Source organism: Pleurodeles waltl, chromosome 8 (assembly GCF_031143425.1).
Source record: "Pleurodeles waltl isolate 20211129_DDA chromosome 8, aPleWal1.hap1.20221129, whole genome shotgun sequence".
NCBI classification, from domain to species: Eukaryota; Metazoa; Chordata; class Amphibia; order Caudata; family Salamandridae; genus Pleurodeles; species Pleurodeles waltl.
This window is the reverse complement of record NC_090447.1, coordinates 857,792,743-857,812,972: the sequence shown is the minus strand read 5'-3', so window position 1 is coordinate 857,812,972 and position 20,230 is coordinate 857,792,743. Positions and strand designations below refer to the sequence as shown.

Below are 20,230 nucleotides of genomic sequence, written 5' to 3'. Positions count from 1 at the left end.
ACGCAGAGCCCGAATGGTGCAGCCATGATGCATGGCAAGTGAGACGAACATTGGGACTCAACCCAATCCTGCTGGCTTAAATGTTAAAACTACACCCACAAGAATCCACATTTCCTAATTTGCCACGGGGATGGGGAATAGGCCTGATGCCTGGGTGTGCCACGCCACCCCATTTCTTTTTACATAGAATCCCTGATGTCTGCTAAAGAAGTGTTAAAACCAACCTCAGCAGGAACTACAATTGTCACTACATTCTAAAAAAAATATTTTAAACATTAAATAAATTTTGCAACTTTTACAGGGTGCGTTCAGAATGGGGTAGATTCTAATCAATGAACAAAAGAAGACTGTCAAACAGTTAAACCTTTGTCTGTCGCAGGACTGGAAACACAGAATGGTCTAAAACAAGTTCAAGATTGGTCTTCCAGATATCAGCATAGAAATATGACAGGAAGCCCATAAGAAGGTCAAAGTCGTCTGTAAGAAAAGAGAAACCAGGCAGGGCCTGTACTAAGGCATGGATGGGACGGTCATCAATCTCATTAAGATCTTCGTGACAACTTGAAGGCTAATGAGAGGCTTTTACAAGTAAAAACTGACTAGACAAAACACAGAGCTCCAGCAAGTGCATTAACCACCAGAGTTATCTTACTGTTATTAGCCTCTGAAAATTGTGGCCCTAGATTCCTTAATCCCATAGGATATTTTAAAATGTAGCCAGTTTAGGGCTATTTAAGTAAACCGTAACAGATTTACGGTCACATTGGCCTAGTTGCCAATTTCTTTGAGGCTGCTAAAAAAATAAAATAATAATAAATAAATGTTTAAGTTGACTCGTAGACTCCACTTTTCAAGGCTCCACGCGTCCGTGGGTCCACTCTTTCGGTTACCACACCTTGACCCCCAGTTTATAGGACCAAAGTTATTTTTTTGCCATTTCCAGCAATAGGTGTGATATGAAAATTTAACTATAAATGACCTATGTAGTGAATTGCTTTCTTCTCACACAAGAAGAACGGCACCCAAGAAAAGGAATACCACGTGCTAGCATTAAACAAAGAATAATTTACTAGGCTTGAATCAATTAAGCAGTCTGAATCTAAACTCCAATTACAGAGAGCTGTTGTCTACTGGATTACTGTAGAAGTGAATGCCAGATATAATTACAAATAACACAGAAAAAGTAATTGCCTTTTCTACACAGTCATTCAACTACAATAATCTTTACAAAGAACAAAAACATGTACCTCACTTTGAACAACGCAAAGTAGAACTGCACCAGTCAATCAACAGACAGAAGGGTGTGAATTGTGGCTAAATTAATGATTAGACAGGTTTACTAAAATACTGATGCAGTGTGGTACCGCAGGTCTTTAAGGGCAAAAAATATTAGCTTTCGCCAAAAGGTAATAACTTTCACTTAAACATCTAATTACAGTCACTGAAACAGCGGATTGTTCTACAAAGAAATAATGTGGAAAGGGCTAGCAGACCCCATGTAGTGTCGCCATCTCAGTGACTCTCCCAGCAACTCTTGGTCCTGCTGTAATCAGGGGCAGCTACTCCGCTGAAGCGGAGGAGCGTTGCGCGCTGCTTTGAGCAGACGAAAACTAAAATGATAATAGCCTATCGTTATTTTATTTTTTGCTGACCCAGGATAGGGCGGGGATGGCGGGAGGAGTTGCGGTATATACACCTTAAGTGCGCACGTCTGTTTGGACGGCCATGTTGGGCCGGCCAAACAGACATGCGCACTTTGCATTTTTCCACCCGGCTGTATTTCACAGCCAGAAGGAGAAAGTGCACAGGGTGCCACTCCCTCTGTGGGAGTCGAACCAGGCCACTCACACCAAATCACGGCACTGCTGTCATGATGACAGCAGCGTCGTGATTGGCGGAGGGGAGTCTTGAAGCCTGTGTGCTTCGAGACTAAGAGGAGGACGAAGGAGACAAACACGTCTCCCGACCTGACCAGCTAAGTGTTTTTTTTTTTGTTTTTTTTAATCCCAGTCACCCCATCCAGCAGCAGCTGCCACTGGCTGTAACACCATATTTAAAGGCCAAAGTCAGTTTGTCTGCATCCCAGCCAGGGTTAATTAAACAGAAGATGTATACATGGATGTCAAATCACTAAAATGTCAAGAGTAGCACAAGTGACATCACGCCCTTTGACGTCCACTTTCACTCACACATACTACCATATATACACAAATTCACACTTATACACTATCTCACATAAACACATTCACCTGCAAGCATGCACCCAACATGTTTAAAATAATTTTTTACGTAACCTCAGCTGCCATGGAAGGGCATATTCTAGCTAACTGTACTCTATTTTAATTGCTCTAATAGTAAATAATATATTATTCACAATTAGTGTAATAAAGAAATTGACAGAAAACAAAGAGTGAAGCCACGACTGACATCCATAAGGATTTGCTGCCCCTGTGTTCCTGGCACTTAATTTGCCACCTCTGAGGCCAGGGTTCACAAAGCCATTGCCGGGGGTAGCAAAGGGCAAGCCAGGGGGTGCAGCTGTGATCCCTGGCAACCCCTAAATGATGTCCATGAATGTCTATGTAGTATTTCACAATCATGAACTGTACAAAAGACTGAAAAATAGGATATTCCAAAACTGAAAATTGAGCACGAGTTGGGAACGGGAGCACTGAAAGGATAAGTAAATGCAGTAAATAATGAATTCTTACTTTTATGGACGTTTACAGATATTTTACAGGCGCTTTCACACTCTGGAAACGTGCTCACACTTACTTCTGTGAAAAGCACATGAGAATGCCTGATGTAGCAGAAATTTTAGTACTGTCCCTCATGTCACAATGTTAATCAATGTGACGTTTTGTGCATTATGCTAACCAAATTATTAATGGTTTGAATGTAAAGTGATGCACTGAGAAGCAATATTAGTGTGCATTCACTTTAGACTAACTATCAGAAATCTATTAACAGAGTTACTTCATTTAAAGTTATTGTAACATGAATGCTTATGAAATCATATTAATGCTGAATTTACAGTTTGAGTATTAAACATGTTCTATTTGAATGTAATTACATGCTGTTTAAATTCATTTGCATTAACCTAAGTGAAGCCTGCCACACCCTGAATTTGTGACTGTGCAGAAAATGTCAAGTCATCTTGCTAGCGTGTACCTTTCTTCTAGATTTCATTTCCATGAGAATGCTAGCTTGGTAATAGATGTCTATTGTTTTAAGTCTTCTTTGAGGAAGAAACATTTAGGACTGTGGACTGACAATATATACAGATGTTGCAATCTTGCATGGAAGATTACAGATGGATACCGTTCTCATGACGAACCACACCAATGTTTTGAGTTCGAGTTACATGATTGATTTTTGTTGGATGTTACCCCTTCAATGGCATGTGGACTGATGGATTGATGAATTGTCTTGCCTTTTGAAGTTTGATATTCTGTTTCCCAGCTGAATTTTGAGCAGATGAGAAGAGAGAGAACCCCGGAGATGCCTAATCAGCACTTCCCCTTGCAGTATCCCTTTGCCCTTCATTGATGCATGCTGAAACCCTTGGACTCAGAGGTATTGTCCTCTCTGTCCTTACTCTTTGAAATTCTTTGCTTAGACTTCGAGATTTTTCCCTTAACCAATCTTTTTGAAATGCTGACATCTTCCCTTTCTTACCTTTTGCCCATTCTAGTTAGTGACCTGTTGCCAGAGATTCTTTTTCCAAATTCTTTTTGCCCTTTGCCCGCATGTGTTCCACCCAGTACACGTTAATCCCTAATTCGCTAATCTGTATGGGTTTTCCCTTGCCTAAACTAGATGAACCTTGATGAGTTGAATTGTCTGAATGCTTTTAAAAACTGAGCAACTATTGTTTTCTGTTCATCAGATAATTCTGATGACTTCTGTATTGTATTTTTAGAGTGTCTAGCTCTCCCAATGTAAGCTCAACTGATCTTATTCTGTCACCTTGGTGATACTGTATCTTTATAACAGGGTCTTGAGAATTGTTCACACGACTGAGTTTAAGTTTGTAAAAAAAAAAAAAAAAAAAAAAAAAAAAAAAACCCTGAACTTTAATCCAGACTGGAGTATTCCTTGTATGACTACATTCATCATACTGGGTTATTGAATCGGTTTGTATTAAAATTTGATGATTTGTCTTCCACACCCTTATGATGGGCCCAAAGATGCATGGATTTCATCAGGTGTTGATTCCTGCGGAGGAAGAAACTAGCCAGCATGCCCATCTGAGTCTAGAAAGATGAGCTGTAGGAAAAGAGTTTCCCCATACACGTTCAGTGGAGAGAGAGAAAAAAAAATAAATAAATAAATAAAGTGAAAAGTGCACTTACTTGCACCCCGAAACATATGTAAAGGAATACATTTTGCCAAGCAGAAGAACTCCTACAAATATGAATGTTGGATTTAAAGTCTAACCCCAGGGATTCCTGGGGAAGAAAAAAAAAATCTCAAGAGTCAGATTTATATTCTAAAAGCATGAAAACAGTTAACATGGGTAGATTTCCGAATTTCCCCATCACAACTATTTGGATCCTTAGATTTCAGCTCAATCTTTCCTTTAATGGTTCAGTTACTTCTCACCACATATTTAATGGCAGATGAAATAGTAAGCGTGGCAGCAGCTTCTTTCAACTAATTTAAATTTCCCAACATCAAACAAACAATTACCTTACATTTTAAACAAAAAATATTTATTTTACATTACATTTTTGCAGTAGCAACTTATTTTCACTGCATAATGTGATCCACAGTGATTTTCTATGTTGCACACAGGGTAGGTACCTAATTGCAATATGGCTGACTTTCTTATATCCAAGTTATGACAACTTTAGTTAGAGGCTGCATTTTTTAGTTGCAGGAGAAAGTCAGAAGTCGTAGACTCAGTTGGGGGAAACCACCCGCTGCCCTCAGTGATATATTCCCGCTTCTGCCACATTTGAGATTAAAAAGTTATCAAGTGTGTAGTGTGTTCACGAGAGGTTACATGGGTCAGTGTAACTCTCCTTTTGGTTCAAGGTTTTTCATCAAAGGCTACAGCTATCAGGTAGTAAGGTTCTGATTACTCCACAAGATTGACTATAACCAGTAGGTCAGCAAGTAACAACTTTTCTAACCTGAGACAAGATGTTCTCAGTGCCTATCGCCATGTCTTGTGTTCAGCTCACAAAGAAGAGCTGCAGGCCTAGAAATAACCTCCAAATTATGGAATTTTGTGGCAGCATGGGACTTGATTGTTCACAAAGAAGGATTTACTTGAATACAACTGAATCTTTTTTAATGTTCCACTGAAGCTCAATTTTGGAGTGGTTGTCTGGTGTGGCACCAATTGCCACAACCAGACATACAAGTGCTCTTTAGCTCAGAATACCCATTCTTTAATGTGTAGCTTGTCAGGCCACAGGAAGAACAGAACCAGTGGTAGGACTCCATGATCTTTATCCCCCTTTAAGAGCGAAGGCTACACTCTAGGATTAGAAAATCCTGCTGCTGCCATTTGAGAAAAGTAAACTACAATAAGGGCACAGGGGCAGCTCAAACTCACCCTGGACAACCATGTTTGTCAGAGGAACTTAACTGCTATAACAAACCACTGTCTGAGAGGATTGACATGCACATGCCTGAATACTGCTGCTGTTGCTTCACCCACTTGAGACTTCCGCACTGTGTGAAGAAGTACTGTTGCACCATCTTTCTATGTCTGGGAGACATTCATTTGGACAACCCACAACAGTCCCAACAGATGGGAAGAGCTGAAGAATCACCAAACAAACCACTGCTTTGTATTGGGGCCCGGGGTGCTCTAATTTTTCCAGCCTTTACCTTAAGCACCCATTAGGCTGTTCATGTCCCCCAAGAAATCCTATATACCACCAGTATATTCCCCCTCCCCAACCCCCACACATAAGTAAGTCTTGAATGCTTGCCCTCACTGGTCCCTCCCACTGCCAACATCACTCACACCCAATTCTTGAGGTCAGCTAATAAGGAGGTCCTGATGACTATAAAATATGCCTTAGTACTGAACCCCTAGAAAGGTTCAGAGATAACAGCCAATATGGCTCACTAAGAGTGCTGTGCTAGGAGAAATAAAATATACAAAAAAGGGATGGCTGTAATACTTGAATTAATCTCAGCCATTTGTATTTGCACAGGGCTGCTTTGCAATCCATTTATATCTTGCACACCATGCCACTCAAGTTTGGATCCAGCAATAAGCCAATAACTTGTGACCTTGCTCCAATGTGAACAGCCCAGCCTAAGCTGCCAAGCCAGGTCCACTCTTAACTTCTACACAAGCAACCCAGAGCTAGTTTCATCCTACTTAGGACTCAAAGCATGAGTAGCTTGGTTCCAGTGACAGTGTGCAAGTGTCCCCAATCGGCCCATACCCATCCCACTTAGGGTGACACACTAAAGTATATAAAAAGTGAAGTATGGAATGCTTGAACTCATCTCAGCCACTGGTAATTACTTGGGCCGCATCCTAATCCATTGTTATTTTGTACACCCAGATGTGGGTCCCGTGTTCACTTTGCAACTGGCTGATGAGCCTATAATAAGGACAAAACCAGTTCCTAGGTTGCTTGTGTTCTGGTTCAGGGAGAACCTGGCCTGGTCTGTTCCCATTGAAGCAGGGTCAAGGCAGATTTACATATGGCTGGGCTCAAACTGAGGTGGCACAGTGGGGAAAAAAATAAACAATGGATTTGGATGAAACCCGAGTGATCGACAGTGGCATAGATTAATTAAAGCATTCCATTCATCACTTTGTTTTTTGATGTGCTAGGAGAACTGGCATAACAAATGAAAAGCCAGGAAAGGTGGGGTGGGTGTTAGAGGATACAGTAGCCAAAGAAGGAAAGGGACAGGTGAAGAGGAGCAGAGAAGGAAAGAGGCAAAATGGGTAGAAAGGGAAAGGGTTTCAAAGGGTGGCGGAAGAGAGGTTAGGAAGAGGAGGACTGAGGTCCATAAAGCAAATGGGACACGCGACTTAGAGAAGGGGGGTGGGGCAGAAGTGAGTGAGCCAGTGAAAGAGGCAAGAAAGAACAAGTGTTGACCAACAGATCTTGTTTTTGGGGCTTACTTGCTTTGCCAGTGTTTTTAGTATCAGGGGAGAAAAACAAGACGCTGCTGCTGCATCACTTTATGGGCACGCACAAAGTACTCAAAAACATGCCTGTAGAGTGATACAGGCCCCATTTTCTTTTATTTTTTGACTGATATAAGATATTAGGCGCTACTTAGATCAGTCAAAAGAAATTTTAAGAACGCAAAAAAAAAAAAAAACACTTTTGTAACAGACTGAAAGCAATGTGCTACCTGGACCTTAAAATTATAAATAAATTTAAAAGAGCAAGCAAGCAAATTAGAGTGACAAAGCCAATCAATGGTAAGCAATCAGCAGGCATTTAGCCTGCAGCGAGTTCTTGGTATGCAAACATCCTGTCTTTCTCAACCAGAGTTTGTACCATCTGGTAAGCTCAAACTAAAATACAAAGCACTAAAAAAGGACAGAGAAGCCAGAGGAGGACAAGATTGGCACGGAAGAAAGAGGAGCTCACCAGATCAAGGTATTGGAAACAATGAGGATAGAGTGAAGGACCAGGTGAGCACAGTAAGAGAGAGAGGAGGGGGTACAGGGACACAGGACTCCGGCCAAATAGGTAGGTGCAGTGAGGACAGAAAAGAACAAGGGTGCACAAAAGAACACAGGAGTTGCCAAGAAAAAGACAACAGGGAGGGGGAGGGTGGTTATAAGAGACCATAGGAGGGAACTGAGAAGGGCAGAAGGGAAGAAGAGACGGGTGAGGGGGAAGAGAAGTGAAAAGAGGTTTCAGAAAAAGGACCTGAGAAGGATGGTAGAGCCAAAGTAAACTGGAGGAGCGGGGGTATTCCGGATCAAATGACTGCGTCAGGTCAGTTGGGCTACAGCATGACTGTGGTGCCACAGCAGAGGACAGAGGGAGAGGCCATCACAGCTGCAGAAAAGGACAGGCAAGAAAGAGGAACAGTGTGTCAGAAGAAAGGAGACCGAGGGTGGTGACAGTTAAAGAACTGATGAGGTAAAGTGGGAGAAGGAGGGTTGACAAAGAGTTAATAAAAATACATTTAAAATGTAGCAGGAGGAGGAAAAAGAGGGAAGAGGGGGAGGTCAGACGTAAATGCCCAAAAAGGAGGAAGTAGGATGGAGAGTGAAAGAGGGGGAGGCTGAAGAGGGTAGGACTGGAGCAAAGTACCAAGGAGAACGGAGGGTCAGGAGCTAAGGATCGAGGTGGAGGAGGAAGCAGTGGAGGGTGGGATGGAGTATAGGACCCGGATGAAGCAAGAAAGGAGGTTAAGGGTCTGGAAGGGGAAGACTGGGTGAGTCAAAGTACAGATTACGATGACAACAGTAAAGGAGGAGGAAAAAGCCTGGGCAGGAGAAAAGGACAAACAAGGAAGGTCAATGAGCAAAGGACCAAAAAGGAGACGGAGGAATAAGAGTGTAAGAATAGAAGGATGGCAAGGCCAGAGTAGAGGGCAAGGGTAGGGGAACAGCAAATGACAAACTATTGGAAGGGTGAGGTTGGAGAAAAGGGCAAACTGGGAAAAAGAGGGCATGCTGGAAAGGGCAAGAAAAGTAGCAACAAATAGCAAGTAGGGAGGGCTGGAGAAGGAACATAAAGGCTTGGAGGAGAGGGAGGCCAGAAAATGACTAGCAAAGGCAAATGAGGGGGAAGCAACTGGAACAAAGGACAAATGAGGGGAATGACTTGTAATAAAACATGAAGGAGGAGGAGGGCTGCATCGGAAGAAGGACTACAGAGTAGATATGGGACTTAAAGTGATCAACAACGAGTGCATGGCCAGAGAAGGATTGAGATGGAGGAAGATCAGCAGACCATATTAAAAAGTGAAAGGATGTAGAAGAAACTATGACAAGGAAACATGCTAATGGTCTGGGAGCAATAAAGAACTTATGATGAGGATCAGGGCGTGACTGGAGGTTGTCTAGGCCAGTATAGGAGGTCGGGAGGAAAGGACATTAGGTTAAGGGCGGGGAGGAAGAGAGTGAGCAAGAGAAGGAGGTGGCCTAAAAGGCTGCCAGAAGACGGCAAAAAATGTCAAAAAAGGAAGGCAAACAAGGATATTCGTGACATCCTAATCACCAAATTCTAAGATCTGTTTTTAAAAAACTACTAGTTTTGGCATTTGTAGAAAAATCCCTTTGCAAGAAATCAAGCTCATTACTCCAAAGTCTGCCTTTTTTCAGGAATGTAGCTGAATGCACCCATGAGTCACACAGCCTAGACCCTTGCCTCTCACCCAATGACTGCTTTGGCTTCTACCTCACCTAACAGAGCAGCAGTGAAAGCTTGGTCTGGCTTTACCTACTGCTCAATTCAAGAAAATATATTTTAGAAAAAGTGCAGGGGTTGAATGATTTTCTTGAAAGACTGCCCTGTGCACTGGGGTTGACGAATACTATTAGCCTGATTTAGATATTGGTGAACTGGTTACTCTGACACTATGGTGACGGATATCCTGTCAGCCGAAATCTAAATCCCATAGGAACAGGATATCGGTCACCGTTTTAACAGAGAAACCAGTTGGTCAATATCTAAATTACGTCCAAAGTCTTTATTTCACTACATGCTTCTTTCCTTCACAATCCCAAACCATCTGTCTCTGCTTTATTCATTTCTCCTTTTAGCCTTTCCATCTCTTGCTCTGTGCCAAAGAGTCAAAATCTGATTATTGAAAGTAAGTCCTGTGCATGCTGCCTGGTCTTCTGTGGGCTCTGAGTTGTTGAGAGCTCCCTCTGACTCCCCCTCCTGGGTAGAGTCCACCAGGTCCCTCCTGGTCCCAGGCAGTGCCATTTTCTGCTAACCGCGAGCTTTGCATGTGCCAAGGCTTGCTGGGAGAATCAAGCAACGCAAACCAGACTGCAACCATCCATCCAGCATGAGACATCATCTGCACCAACCAGGAACCTGCATCAGTCTTCTTGGTTGCAGCACTGACTGTTCTTCACCAGTGGTTCTTCTTTTGCACCTTCATCCAGGTTAGCAGGGGCTCCTGGGCTCTTCTGTGCTTCTTGGACTTGGTCTGCTTCTTCCACAGGTGTTCAGGTCCAGGAATCCACTGTTGGTGTCTTGCAGTCTCTTCTGGTTCTTGCAAATTTTTCTTTCTTGTGTTTGTGTGTTCTGGGAAAGTCCCTGTACTTTACTCCTACTTTCCTGGGCTCTGAGGTGGGTTCCAATACTTATCTTTGACCCTCTACACACTACACTTGCTTGGGTGGGAAACGCACATTCCACTTTCTTAGTATATGGTTTGTGTTCCCACAGGCCCATTTCTAACTATTGTGATTTTCACTATTTGCACTGTTTTGCTAACTGTTTTTACACCTGTTTTTGCATACTAGTGTATATAATGTGTGTATTACTTGCCTCCTAAGGTAGTATAGTCTATGGTATTTTTGTCAGCAAAATAAAGTACCTTTATTTTTGTAACAGTGTTTCCTTTCACGTGTGTGAATACTGTGTGACTACAGTGGTACTGCATGAGCTTCGCATGTCTCCTAGATAAGCCTTGGCTGCTCAGCTACCTATGAGGTGTTAGCACCATAGGTACCCACTACAAACCAGGCCAGCCTCCTACAAAGACACATCTCTTTTCTGACAGGATGGTGTTCCATTATCGTTCATGAGTATGGAATACTATCTGTAACCCAACTGTTCAGCAAAAAGTTGTGGGATTGATTTGTTACATAGCTTCTTCAAGTAACAAGCAGAGCATTGGTCGGGCAGGAAAACACCTTTGGATTTTCTTGGTTGGTGGTGTCAACAAGACAATTTGTAGTGAACGGGGGGGCTGTCAGGGTGGGTGAGCACAGCACAATGAGGGCAGGGCTATGGTATGGGAGCAGAGGGGTGAATTGGGCAAAGGTGACAGGAAGTGAATGGTGAAGGCAGTGGGTGCATAAGGAGTATGGCAGCTTTGGAGTGTGAAGGGGTAGGAGGATATACAGAAAGGAAAATAAGATAATGTTATTTTTAGTTTCCAGGCATGTTCTAATAAAGCCACCTTTTACCCCAAAATGACATGGAGTATTTTACCGGTGCGCAGTCTTGCCTGATATGCTGGATCTCAGATTTTAAGGACTGAAATTCCATGTCTTTTCTGTATTTACTTTTATTTATACATTACACCTGCATTGTTAGGCATAGAGCTCGTGGAGCAAGTGTATTTGCTATGCATTGATGGTTTCTGAACTTTTATGTAATCAGTTGATGTTGTTCTCTAAGTTATTCAACAAATAGATCTTAAATAAAAACAAGCACTGTCAAAGCCAATAGATCTGGCTTCCGTTTTGAGACCTGAATTAAATAAATGTAAAAAAAAAATATATATATATATATATATATATATATATATATATATATATATATATATAAAAATCAATTACTTTCTGGATACTATGATTTTATGAGATAAAATTCCGAAGTGAGCAGTGTACTTTTGCGATGTAAAAAAAATATTCAATCATTCATGCATTATAATTCAAGTAATATTGGGCATGGAATGATACACCAAATAGCCAAAAGCTTAAGGTGACAAATAAGCCTCTGGGGAACCAAAGCTCGCTGCATGTAAATGTCAAGGAAATAACATTAGGGCCCAGATTAACAAGCATTTTGTGCTGGGTTTGCATCATAAAAATGATAACCCTGCACAAACAGTTTTTCCTTTAAATGTATTTTTCAGTGCAATGCTTGTTTTGCACGGTTAAGTTGCCTGAAAGCAATTGTATTACTCTGCCCCAAGGAGGCGCTCTATGGGTGGCACATTAGCATTCCCAAACGCCCACCCATGTTTTTTGTAAGCACTTGTCATCTAACAATAGTAGACAGAGTTTTGCGACACAAATTATGTCACTTTGAACTAAGTATTAAAAAGGATAATTTTTTTCTAATTTTTCCCCACCTTCCTAGTACAGAATTTATGCTAGAGTCAGAGACATTTGCACTATGGCGCAAAGGTGTATGTGATGTTTGTCAGTCTTATTATGGGCCAGAGCTAGAGAGCAGAATAGTGCCATATCTTAGTAGATGTGGTGCTTTCCTGCTCTCCCACTCAGGCAATGCATCACAGCAACTTTGGGTCCTAAGTTGCACTGTGTGAAGGTTTTGTTAATGTGGGCCTCAGTCATGCAGACAGCTGAGATGTCAAGTCACACCTAATATATATATATATATATATATATATATATATCCCCCCCCAAAGAGAGGTTAAATTCCCTTTCTGCGTAATCCAACAATGCCCTCATTTGTACCCAGCTTGCCAACACGTTGTCTTTTCGCACATGTGGTGTTTCCAATTCTACATGAGGAGTAATACGTGTGTGCTTAATTTTTGGAACACCACATCTTTCGGTAGACGTGTGGCTTTCTGGCGGCATGTTTCTGTATATACATTCTGCGATCTCACTCTACGTTTCTGGCTGGGATCAGTTCATGCCTTTGCACATGATCCTGATTATTTTAGTTTTTTCTTTTGAAGAGCTTCTGGAAGAAGCTCTTCTTTAATTTGTGAAGCTGCCCCACGGGTATGCTTTTATTTATTTATCTCTTTTGGAAGCCCAAAATTAATCTTTTTGTTAAATATATCTACTTTTGCTGAAGAAAGAATGCCCAGTGGCGGCTGGTGACATTTGAAAGTGATGGGGAGTAAAGGATGGGTACGACTTATGTACTTGCAAGCTCAATGGACAAACGTGGGGATGGCGAGGAGCCCTCCGTCTACAAAAACATTGTAAAAAAATATATATATATATTTTGAAAATGGTGCATTCCAAAGCAAATTTCAAGAGAGAATTTAGTGGGAAAGCAAAAGCGATTGTGAACAAGTAGTATTGAAAAATATAAGTACATAAAAACTGTCCCATATCTTACTGCACTAATTGTTCAACAGTCACTGTAGTGTGCAAAATATACAGCACGACTACTTCAGGGCCTTTAAAGTGTGTGCTGGTCCATTGTCTTGCATGCGTGTGGAATCACCTTTGAAAGAAAATACCCTAGCCAGCCTTGGAGAAGCAGCCACAACCCCTGGCTTCAATCAGCCATATAGAAATATGTGTAGACTGGGTTTTAAGTGGGATGAAAAAAGTGGGGGGTTCTAAAAGGGATGTAACAAACATGCAGAATAAATTTCTGTAATTCCTTAGTGTGTGGCCCAACCAGTATTGTAATTTCTTTCTGAGCTTTCTGTTACATGCAGCTACAACTGACATACACCTAAAACTAGGATTATTGGCGTTGTCAATGGTTGTTAGCCGTTTAAGATAAATGTGTAACAACGTTACTGTTGTAAATAAATGTTGAAAGTGTTTCAAGTCTAAAATGGAGGGACTGAATTTAGTATTATTGAGGCTTGTGAGAGGAGAACTGATCTTCAGCTGTGTGCATTTTATGTTAGACATGTATGCCCTTTTTCTCTCATCTCGTCCACCTACATTTCTTAAACCTTGCCTCTTTCCTCACTCCTGAATGAATTTCCTTGCTGCTCCTTCACTTCACCGCCCCTAAACATACACTGCCCTCAGTCACATGTAAGTACTTTGTTTTCATTTACTTTAAACTAGTCAATATTTTAACAACGTTGTGTAACTCCTTCACACATTTACACAGAATTTCAGTTGCTACTGGGATCCGTGACCACTGCTCTGTGTGCTCTGCAGAGAGGTCAACCCTCTGACAGGCACTGTAAGAAACTTGTACTGCCTTCAGCCTCAGCACCGGAGCTCTCAATTGCGGCACGTCAAACACCAGCAGTGACTCAGCTCAATGTTTGCACTACAGAAGAACAATAAGATACACACACAAAAACAAATATCATTATGGACATAGCTAACACACTTAGTGAATGCAAGATTAATAAAAACATGTGAAATAGAAACCAGAACTAAAACGCTGACATGCATTACCTTAACATGTTTAAAATAAATTGTTTGGATATTAATCAGTGTTTTTAGCATTAATTTTAAGGGCATGAATGTAGGGCCCCACAAGGACCCATTTAGTTGGGTGTTTAAATGCCACATGGCTGAGCCAGATCCCTAGAATTACACAACCCACAAAAATCAAGTATGAAAAAGAGTCTATCTTTTAAAAATCAAAACATGTTCAGAGTGGAGATCAAAAATTCTAGAACTACTGCACCGATCATGCTAAATAAATTAGGGCTTTAAAAAGCACTAGGTATGTTAGGCATACTCTAGGCATGCATACACATATAATATAATGTTTTACATTTTGCTGGTATTTCACAAGCCAGGAAAGTACATGGACTATGTTTCTTTGCGCTTGACTCTGATATTTGGATCAGCTTCCTCAGGGAGCAAAAGCCCTTCACGTCTTTTGAATCAACTTAGCTAGGTAACAAATAGAGCAATTGGGACAATGACCTACAGCCATGGCCTTGGATGTCACTGAGGGGTAAGGTCAGCATGACCAGGCGTCTCAGCACAAACAGACTTAACACAAGTTTAGCATTATAACACTTACCTTTATTGCGGTAAAGGTACTAAGGGCCAGATTTATACTTTTTGATGCAAAGGTGCGCAAATGCAGTTTTGTGTCAAAAAGTATGGCGCTGGCTTGCGCCATTCCAGGACACCAGCCAGGAGCCATATCAATGAAATGGTGCAATCCGGTAATCCGGCGCAAAGGGTGGGTTAGTGTTAAAAAAAAAAAAAAAAAAATTTAAAAAGCTGTTAGCTGGGTTGTGGTGGAGAAGGGGGGTTTGCACCAAAAAATGACGTTAGGCTGGCTAGAGTAAAAAAAGATGACTAACCGGCCTAGTGGCATTTACGGACGCAAAACCATCCATACCACATGACTCCTGTCTTAGAAGAGACAGGAGTCATGCCCACCACACCAATGGCCAGCACAGGGGGACAAGGGTCCCCTGGGAATGGCCACTGCACTTAGTGCCATGCGTGGGGGCCCATTTCAAGGCCCCCAATGGCACTTAAAAAAAAAAAAGTAAATGACTACCCCATCCTTTGGTGTCCCTCTGGTGTGGTTGAGGGCATTCCTGGGGCTTGGGGTGGGCACCTGTGGGCTCCTTCCATGGTGTTTGACCACAGAAATGGGTCCACAGGTCCAGTACCTCCTGCCCAGACCTAGGTGTTAAATAATGGCGCTAAGCAGGCTTAGCACCATTATTTAGGCCCACCTCCCTCCCATGCACCATCTTTGCACAGGAAGATAAATAAGGGGTTAGGGCCTTAAGAGTCATTTTTTGGACAGGAACACCTACCTTGCATCCTACTGATGCAAGGTAGGTTTACGCATCCAAAAAATGACTAACTCCATTATTTTGCCAAAATATAAATATGGAGTTGTTTGCACCGAATTAGCGTAAAGAAATTACGCTAATTCAGCGCAAAGCAAGTATAAATCTGGGCCTGAATCTCATGGGATACCATGTGACAAATGGGAAAGGGTGGGATCTATGCCTATGAATGACTGACTGTTGGCCTCACGCAAGGATGCAGCCTCAATGCCCGAAACCATGACACCAGCAGCACCCCTGGCCTGCAGCGATACCACCATAGACTCACATGGCACAAAAACTGGAGTTAGCAAGGTAAGCCCTGTGCTGTGCGTCACACTGCAGAAAGTTGATTTACTGCCTGACTTCTGGCTCCTTGTTCAAAGGGAGGCAGGGCATGCAGCCTGGCCCAAGCAGCCCAGACTTAATGACATGGATTTATTTAGAGATGCAACCAAATCTCTAAATAAAATTGATTTATTTAATATTTTTGCAGTAGAGCTGTAGGAATTTCAGAGGGGCGCAGCCCAAGTGCCCTAATGCAGGAAACACCTCTGATAAATTTAAGGTATCCTATTTAAACCCCAGGTAGAAGTTTCCAGGAATGATAGAGTGGGGGTCCTCAGGAGTCATAAGATTGGGAACCACTGCCCTAGACGAGAGCTTACAAGTCTGGATTCAAGTCGAAAGTACCTGCCCTCAGTCCTGCATCAAAATTCTTTGTAAAATTTCATGAACCGTCTGCGTTACAAAGAACAAACACCAATTCCAATCGTGATTTTTTTCCCCCCCGCAAATACGTATGTTGAAACACGCCATTTTTAATGTCTAGCTAACCCACGTTATGTGTGGCACCTTCAGACAATTCTACATTCTTCGTCCTGAGCACTTTCCATGTTAAGCTTTTAGAATATTTAAAACATCAATTATATTAATTCAATTGTGAGCTTTATCCACTTGTAGATTCACACTTTTCTTGGAAAAAAAGTGATTTACTTCGAATTGTAATAAACGAACGACTTGAAATGTTGAGAAAACCGAATTTCAGACTGGTATTATGGTATAACAACCAGATAAAGTGCTTTAAAAACCCAGGGAAAAGTAAAATCAGTTTCTAAAAGCACCGAACGCTTCCTGTCACTTGTCTGTAGCATAACCTCCATAGTTTCTAACCCACTTAACACTTTAATTACTCAACTATCAATATACAATGACCACTTATACAAAAATAGGATTGGAAATTTCTGCGCGAAACATGGTTAGAGTTCCATTAATCAATAAAACATTACCATTAAGGGACTGGCATGTTTTGCAGAATTTAAGTATTAGAAACCAAGGCCAACGAACAACAGCAGGGACCATTCTGTTTAATTCTAGAATGTTTCTGATTGTTACAATAAATGTTAAAGTTTCTTGTTTAGCAGCAGGGAGCCTGAGGGGCGTTATTTAAAGTTACTTTGGAGGACATCGGCAGAATTGCACATGTCAGCACGGGGACCAAGGTTTTAATCACAGCTCCTTCATTCTAACAAGCTATGTGATCCTGTACAAAACACATATATCCCCATAAGCTCACTTTTCTTGTCTTCAAACATTTTGAGAATGTCTACAAGTGTTTATCCAACCGCATGCGCTGTACAAGAAAGAGTATTCATCGCCTCGACCAATGTAAAGCCTGCAGACACTCCTGATGCCAGGCAGTAGTCTCATTCAAGAACGCTCTCACTTCAAGTGAAACCATGAGACCTCTTGCACTACAACTTGGCACTCTCATGTCTGCCTATATTCGTTGGAGTATGGATATACCAAAGCCCATTTGGGGACCAGCACCCTGCTGGACAGGTCAAGCCTACTTTATGCAAAAACAAACGGGGGACACCCGACTTTTGGTGACAGCGTGCTACCCACATTGACAAGCGCTCAGCGCCGACGTAGATGTAGTGAACTATGTAAATGTGTCAATACAAGTGTGAAAAACAACAATGCTCTTAAGTACCTGGGTCGATGAGTGACTGGCCTGTGCAAGCCCAATTTTTGCTTTGCATTTTAGGACTTGTAGTCTTGATTTAATAAGACATTATCAGACCTAGAAGTCTCAGAGAGCACAACAAAGACGATGATTGGATGAGTTACTCTCCTGGACTTGGAAAGCTTGGAACCTCTGTACAAATACAGATTTAAGTAATACATGTGGTACTTCCGGCTCGAAGTAGCCGGTTTTCTGCAATCACTTCACCACTTACCTGTACACTGGCAGGTCTGGTTGAAGAATTTGATCGGCCACCTCTCCCGGTCGTCCACGTTACGCAGGTTATAGGGGCCGCTCCACGGCCGCTCGTCCACGCGCACCGGCGCGCACCTGCCCCGGCCCTGCAGAGAACCGCACACGTTGGAAGGCTCCGGCCCCAGCGGCGGGCAGCACTGCTTGGCCACCAAAGATTCCACCGTCATGCAGGCCCGGGGGAACTGCCCGTGTACGAGCCCAAAAGCTGCCAGCCAGAAAAGAGCCCCCCAGCACGCGTGCACTGTTCTGAGGAAAGGCAGCTCCATAGCTAAAAGTAGTCCAGTCGCCGTTAAACACACCTAGCAGTCCCTTTAAAGTTTTTAAACGTTACCACTAGTGCACACGGCAGCTGACTCGAGCTAACGAGTAGGTACGCGTTTCATCGTCTTACTCCTCCCTAGTGCGGCGCGCGAGTAAAAGTCTTCGCGCCTTGCAGCTTTGACTTTAAATACCACCCGGTGGTCGTCATTGAGGTAGGGATTATTTTACTGTTGGCCACATGACTTGCAACGAGACAAGCACACTGCTCTTTGACCTCAGACCCCGTTTCACGACTGTCCCGTGGTTTTGGAAGAATGCAGTACTTCCATTAAAAAAAGCGCAAGCACAAAGATATTAAAGTACGGCGTCTGTCTTGAACGGCAAGTTTACAGTCTTTGCACCACTTTGTTCTGAGAAGAAAGCAAGTTGTTTTTGATCCTTTGTTGCTTCAGGACTTCTTGGGTTCACGAGGTTTCGAGGGTCTTTTGGCATCTCTTTGTTCATTATATATTATTTACAGTATTAAAATCTGAACCTGGGTTCTCTGTAACAGTGCTTCTTAACCTGCGGTGCACGGACCGGGCTACTCAAGGGGTCTGTTTAGTAGATGAAATAATTTTAGCAGATTAATTAAATATGCACACATTTCAAAACATTTTGTAAACGTGAAGGTATTTGAAATCTGAAGCTAAAACTTACTTTACGCTGGTATCCTTAGCTATATTCGTGGGAGCAGCACAAGTATAGCAAAATGAATATAGTGTACAGCGTCGGCATCCTTAGGGAGCAAAAAAGACAAAGTGAAATGCTGGAGTCTAACACATCTCTTATTCTTTTAGTATTAAACTTGTTCAGAAAAGCTTCAACCTTCCTGTTAAAAATAAAATGTCTATTTTTCACCTTGTGAATTAAATACAATATTTCATCATTTCTGATTTTGATCTGTACTTATTTCTGTATTTTGTGTCTGGTTATGAGGTTCAAATCGTAGAAATTCCTAAGATTCAGACCATCTGCAACCACTACTGGCTCAGTGGGGTCCCCGGTTTACTGTAATGATTCAGTGGGGGCCCACAGAAGTCAAAAGGTTAAGAACCACTGTTCTAGAAAGAAAAGAAGTTGGGGTCGTCCACAAAACATTAGCAAGAAACAAACGTGACAATTTCTCCAGCTTCATTACCCTTTCAAACATCCCTGGTGAAATCGGCTTGCACTAATCACTGACTCAAAATGTAACATTAGGAAACAAAAATACACAGGGAAGCTAACCATGGCATTAACATTTTACCCCTTGAAGGTGAGGGAAGGAACAAGGAGAGGACAGCCCTAATACAGTCTGTTGTGCAAATAAAATCATAGCACATCACAGCAGACATCACTGATAATAACATGCAGGGGCCCAAAATAGTGGTGTGAAAAAGCAGCAATTTCTGTGCTGGGAAATGTTTCTTTATTGAACGTTTATTTCACATTTATAGATGCAGAAATGGTATACCTGGTGAAAAATCTGCATGAGTAAATGCTACACATTAAACTTGAGCAAGCATAGGAGTTGTGAAAATGCAATCCATTATTTGCTTTTAGATAGGAGATTATTTGAGAATTAAGCATTTCTGTCAGCTGCTAATATGTCACAAGCGTGTCTTGGCTACAGCATGTCTAACAGTCCATCTGTAAGAATGGCGGTTGTACCTTTCTCAAGCAATGGACATTTCCAGACAGTGCATACAGAAATAGAATACGCATTTGTCAGTAATTCATTATGGCCCATCCATCCTGCCATAGTTGGTAATACTAACGAGAAAGAAACATTCTTCCCACCATATATTTGACCTCCAAATACAGCAGCAAGTCTGAGAACTGAACACCGTGGCCACCCTCAATAGTAATTCTCACAGCACAAGAAAGTCGAACTCTGCAAATATGATTTCTAATGTGCACCCTGATGCGGTGCTCTTGCACTGTAGTGGTGTATGCACATGATCTAAACAAGATGGAGTTGGCCAGGTCTAGGATGTTCACAGTGATAATTTCTTGGAGTGCTCGCTGGAGCCATCGTGGAGCCCTTAAGCAGAGAAAATCTCCAAATGTATGATGAATCCAATGGCGCACATATCTGATTTACAGGCTCAGGACTTTGTGAATCAGGATCTTTGAGAGTACATTGAGCAGAACATCACAACACACATCATATTTATTTATAGAGGATATTACATCGGGCAACACATTCCTTCAGAGAACTAGGAAAGAAGAAAACATGGACATGAATTAGCAAAGCCAGCGGGCCTGTTTTTAACTCCATAGCTGCTGGGCCTTTTAACCCCATTGCGGAGCCCT

General features: G+C 42.1%; 1 protein-coding gene across 1 annotated transcript in view; it reads right to left on the bottom strand.

Annotated features, from left to right (window-relative positions):
• DCT (dopachrome tautomerase) overlaps window positions 1–18,060 on the bottom strand; it is a 117,033-nt gene extending 98,973 nt beyond the window's left edge. The window contains exon 1 of the mRNA XM_069205137.1: window positions 17,592–18,060. Coding sequence (XP_069061238.1) covers window positions 17,592–17,898 — 307 coding nt within the window. The 5' untranslated portion in view covers window positions 17,899–18,060. The remainder of the gene's footprint in view (window positions 1–17,591) is intronic.
• Window positions 18,061–20,230: the final 2,170 nt, after the last annotated feature.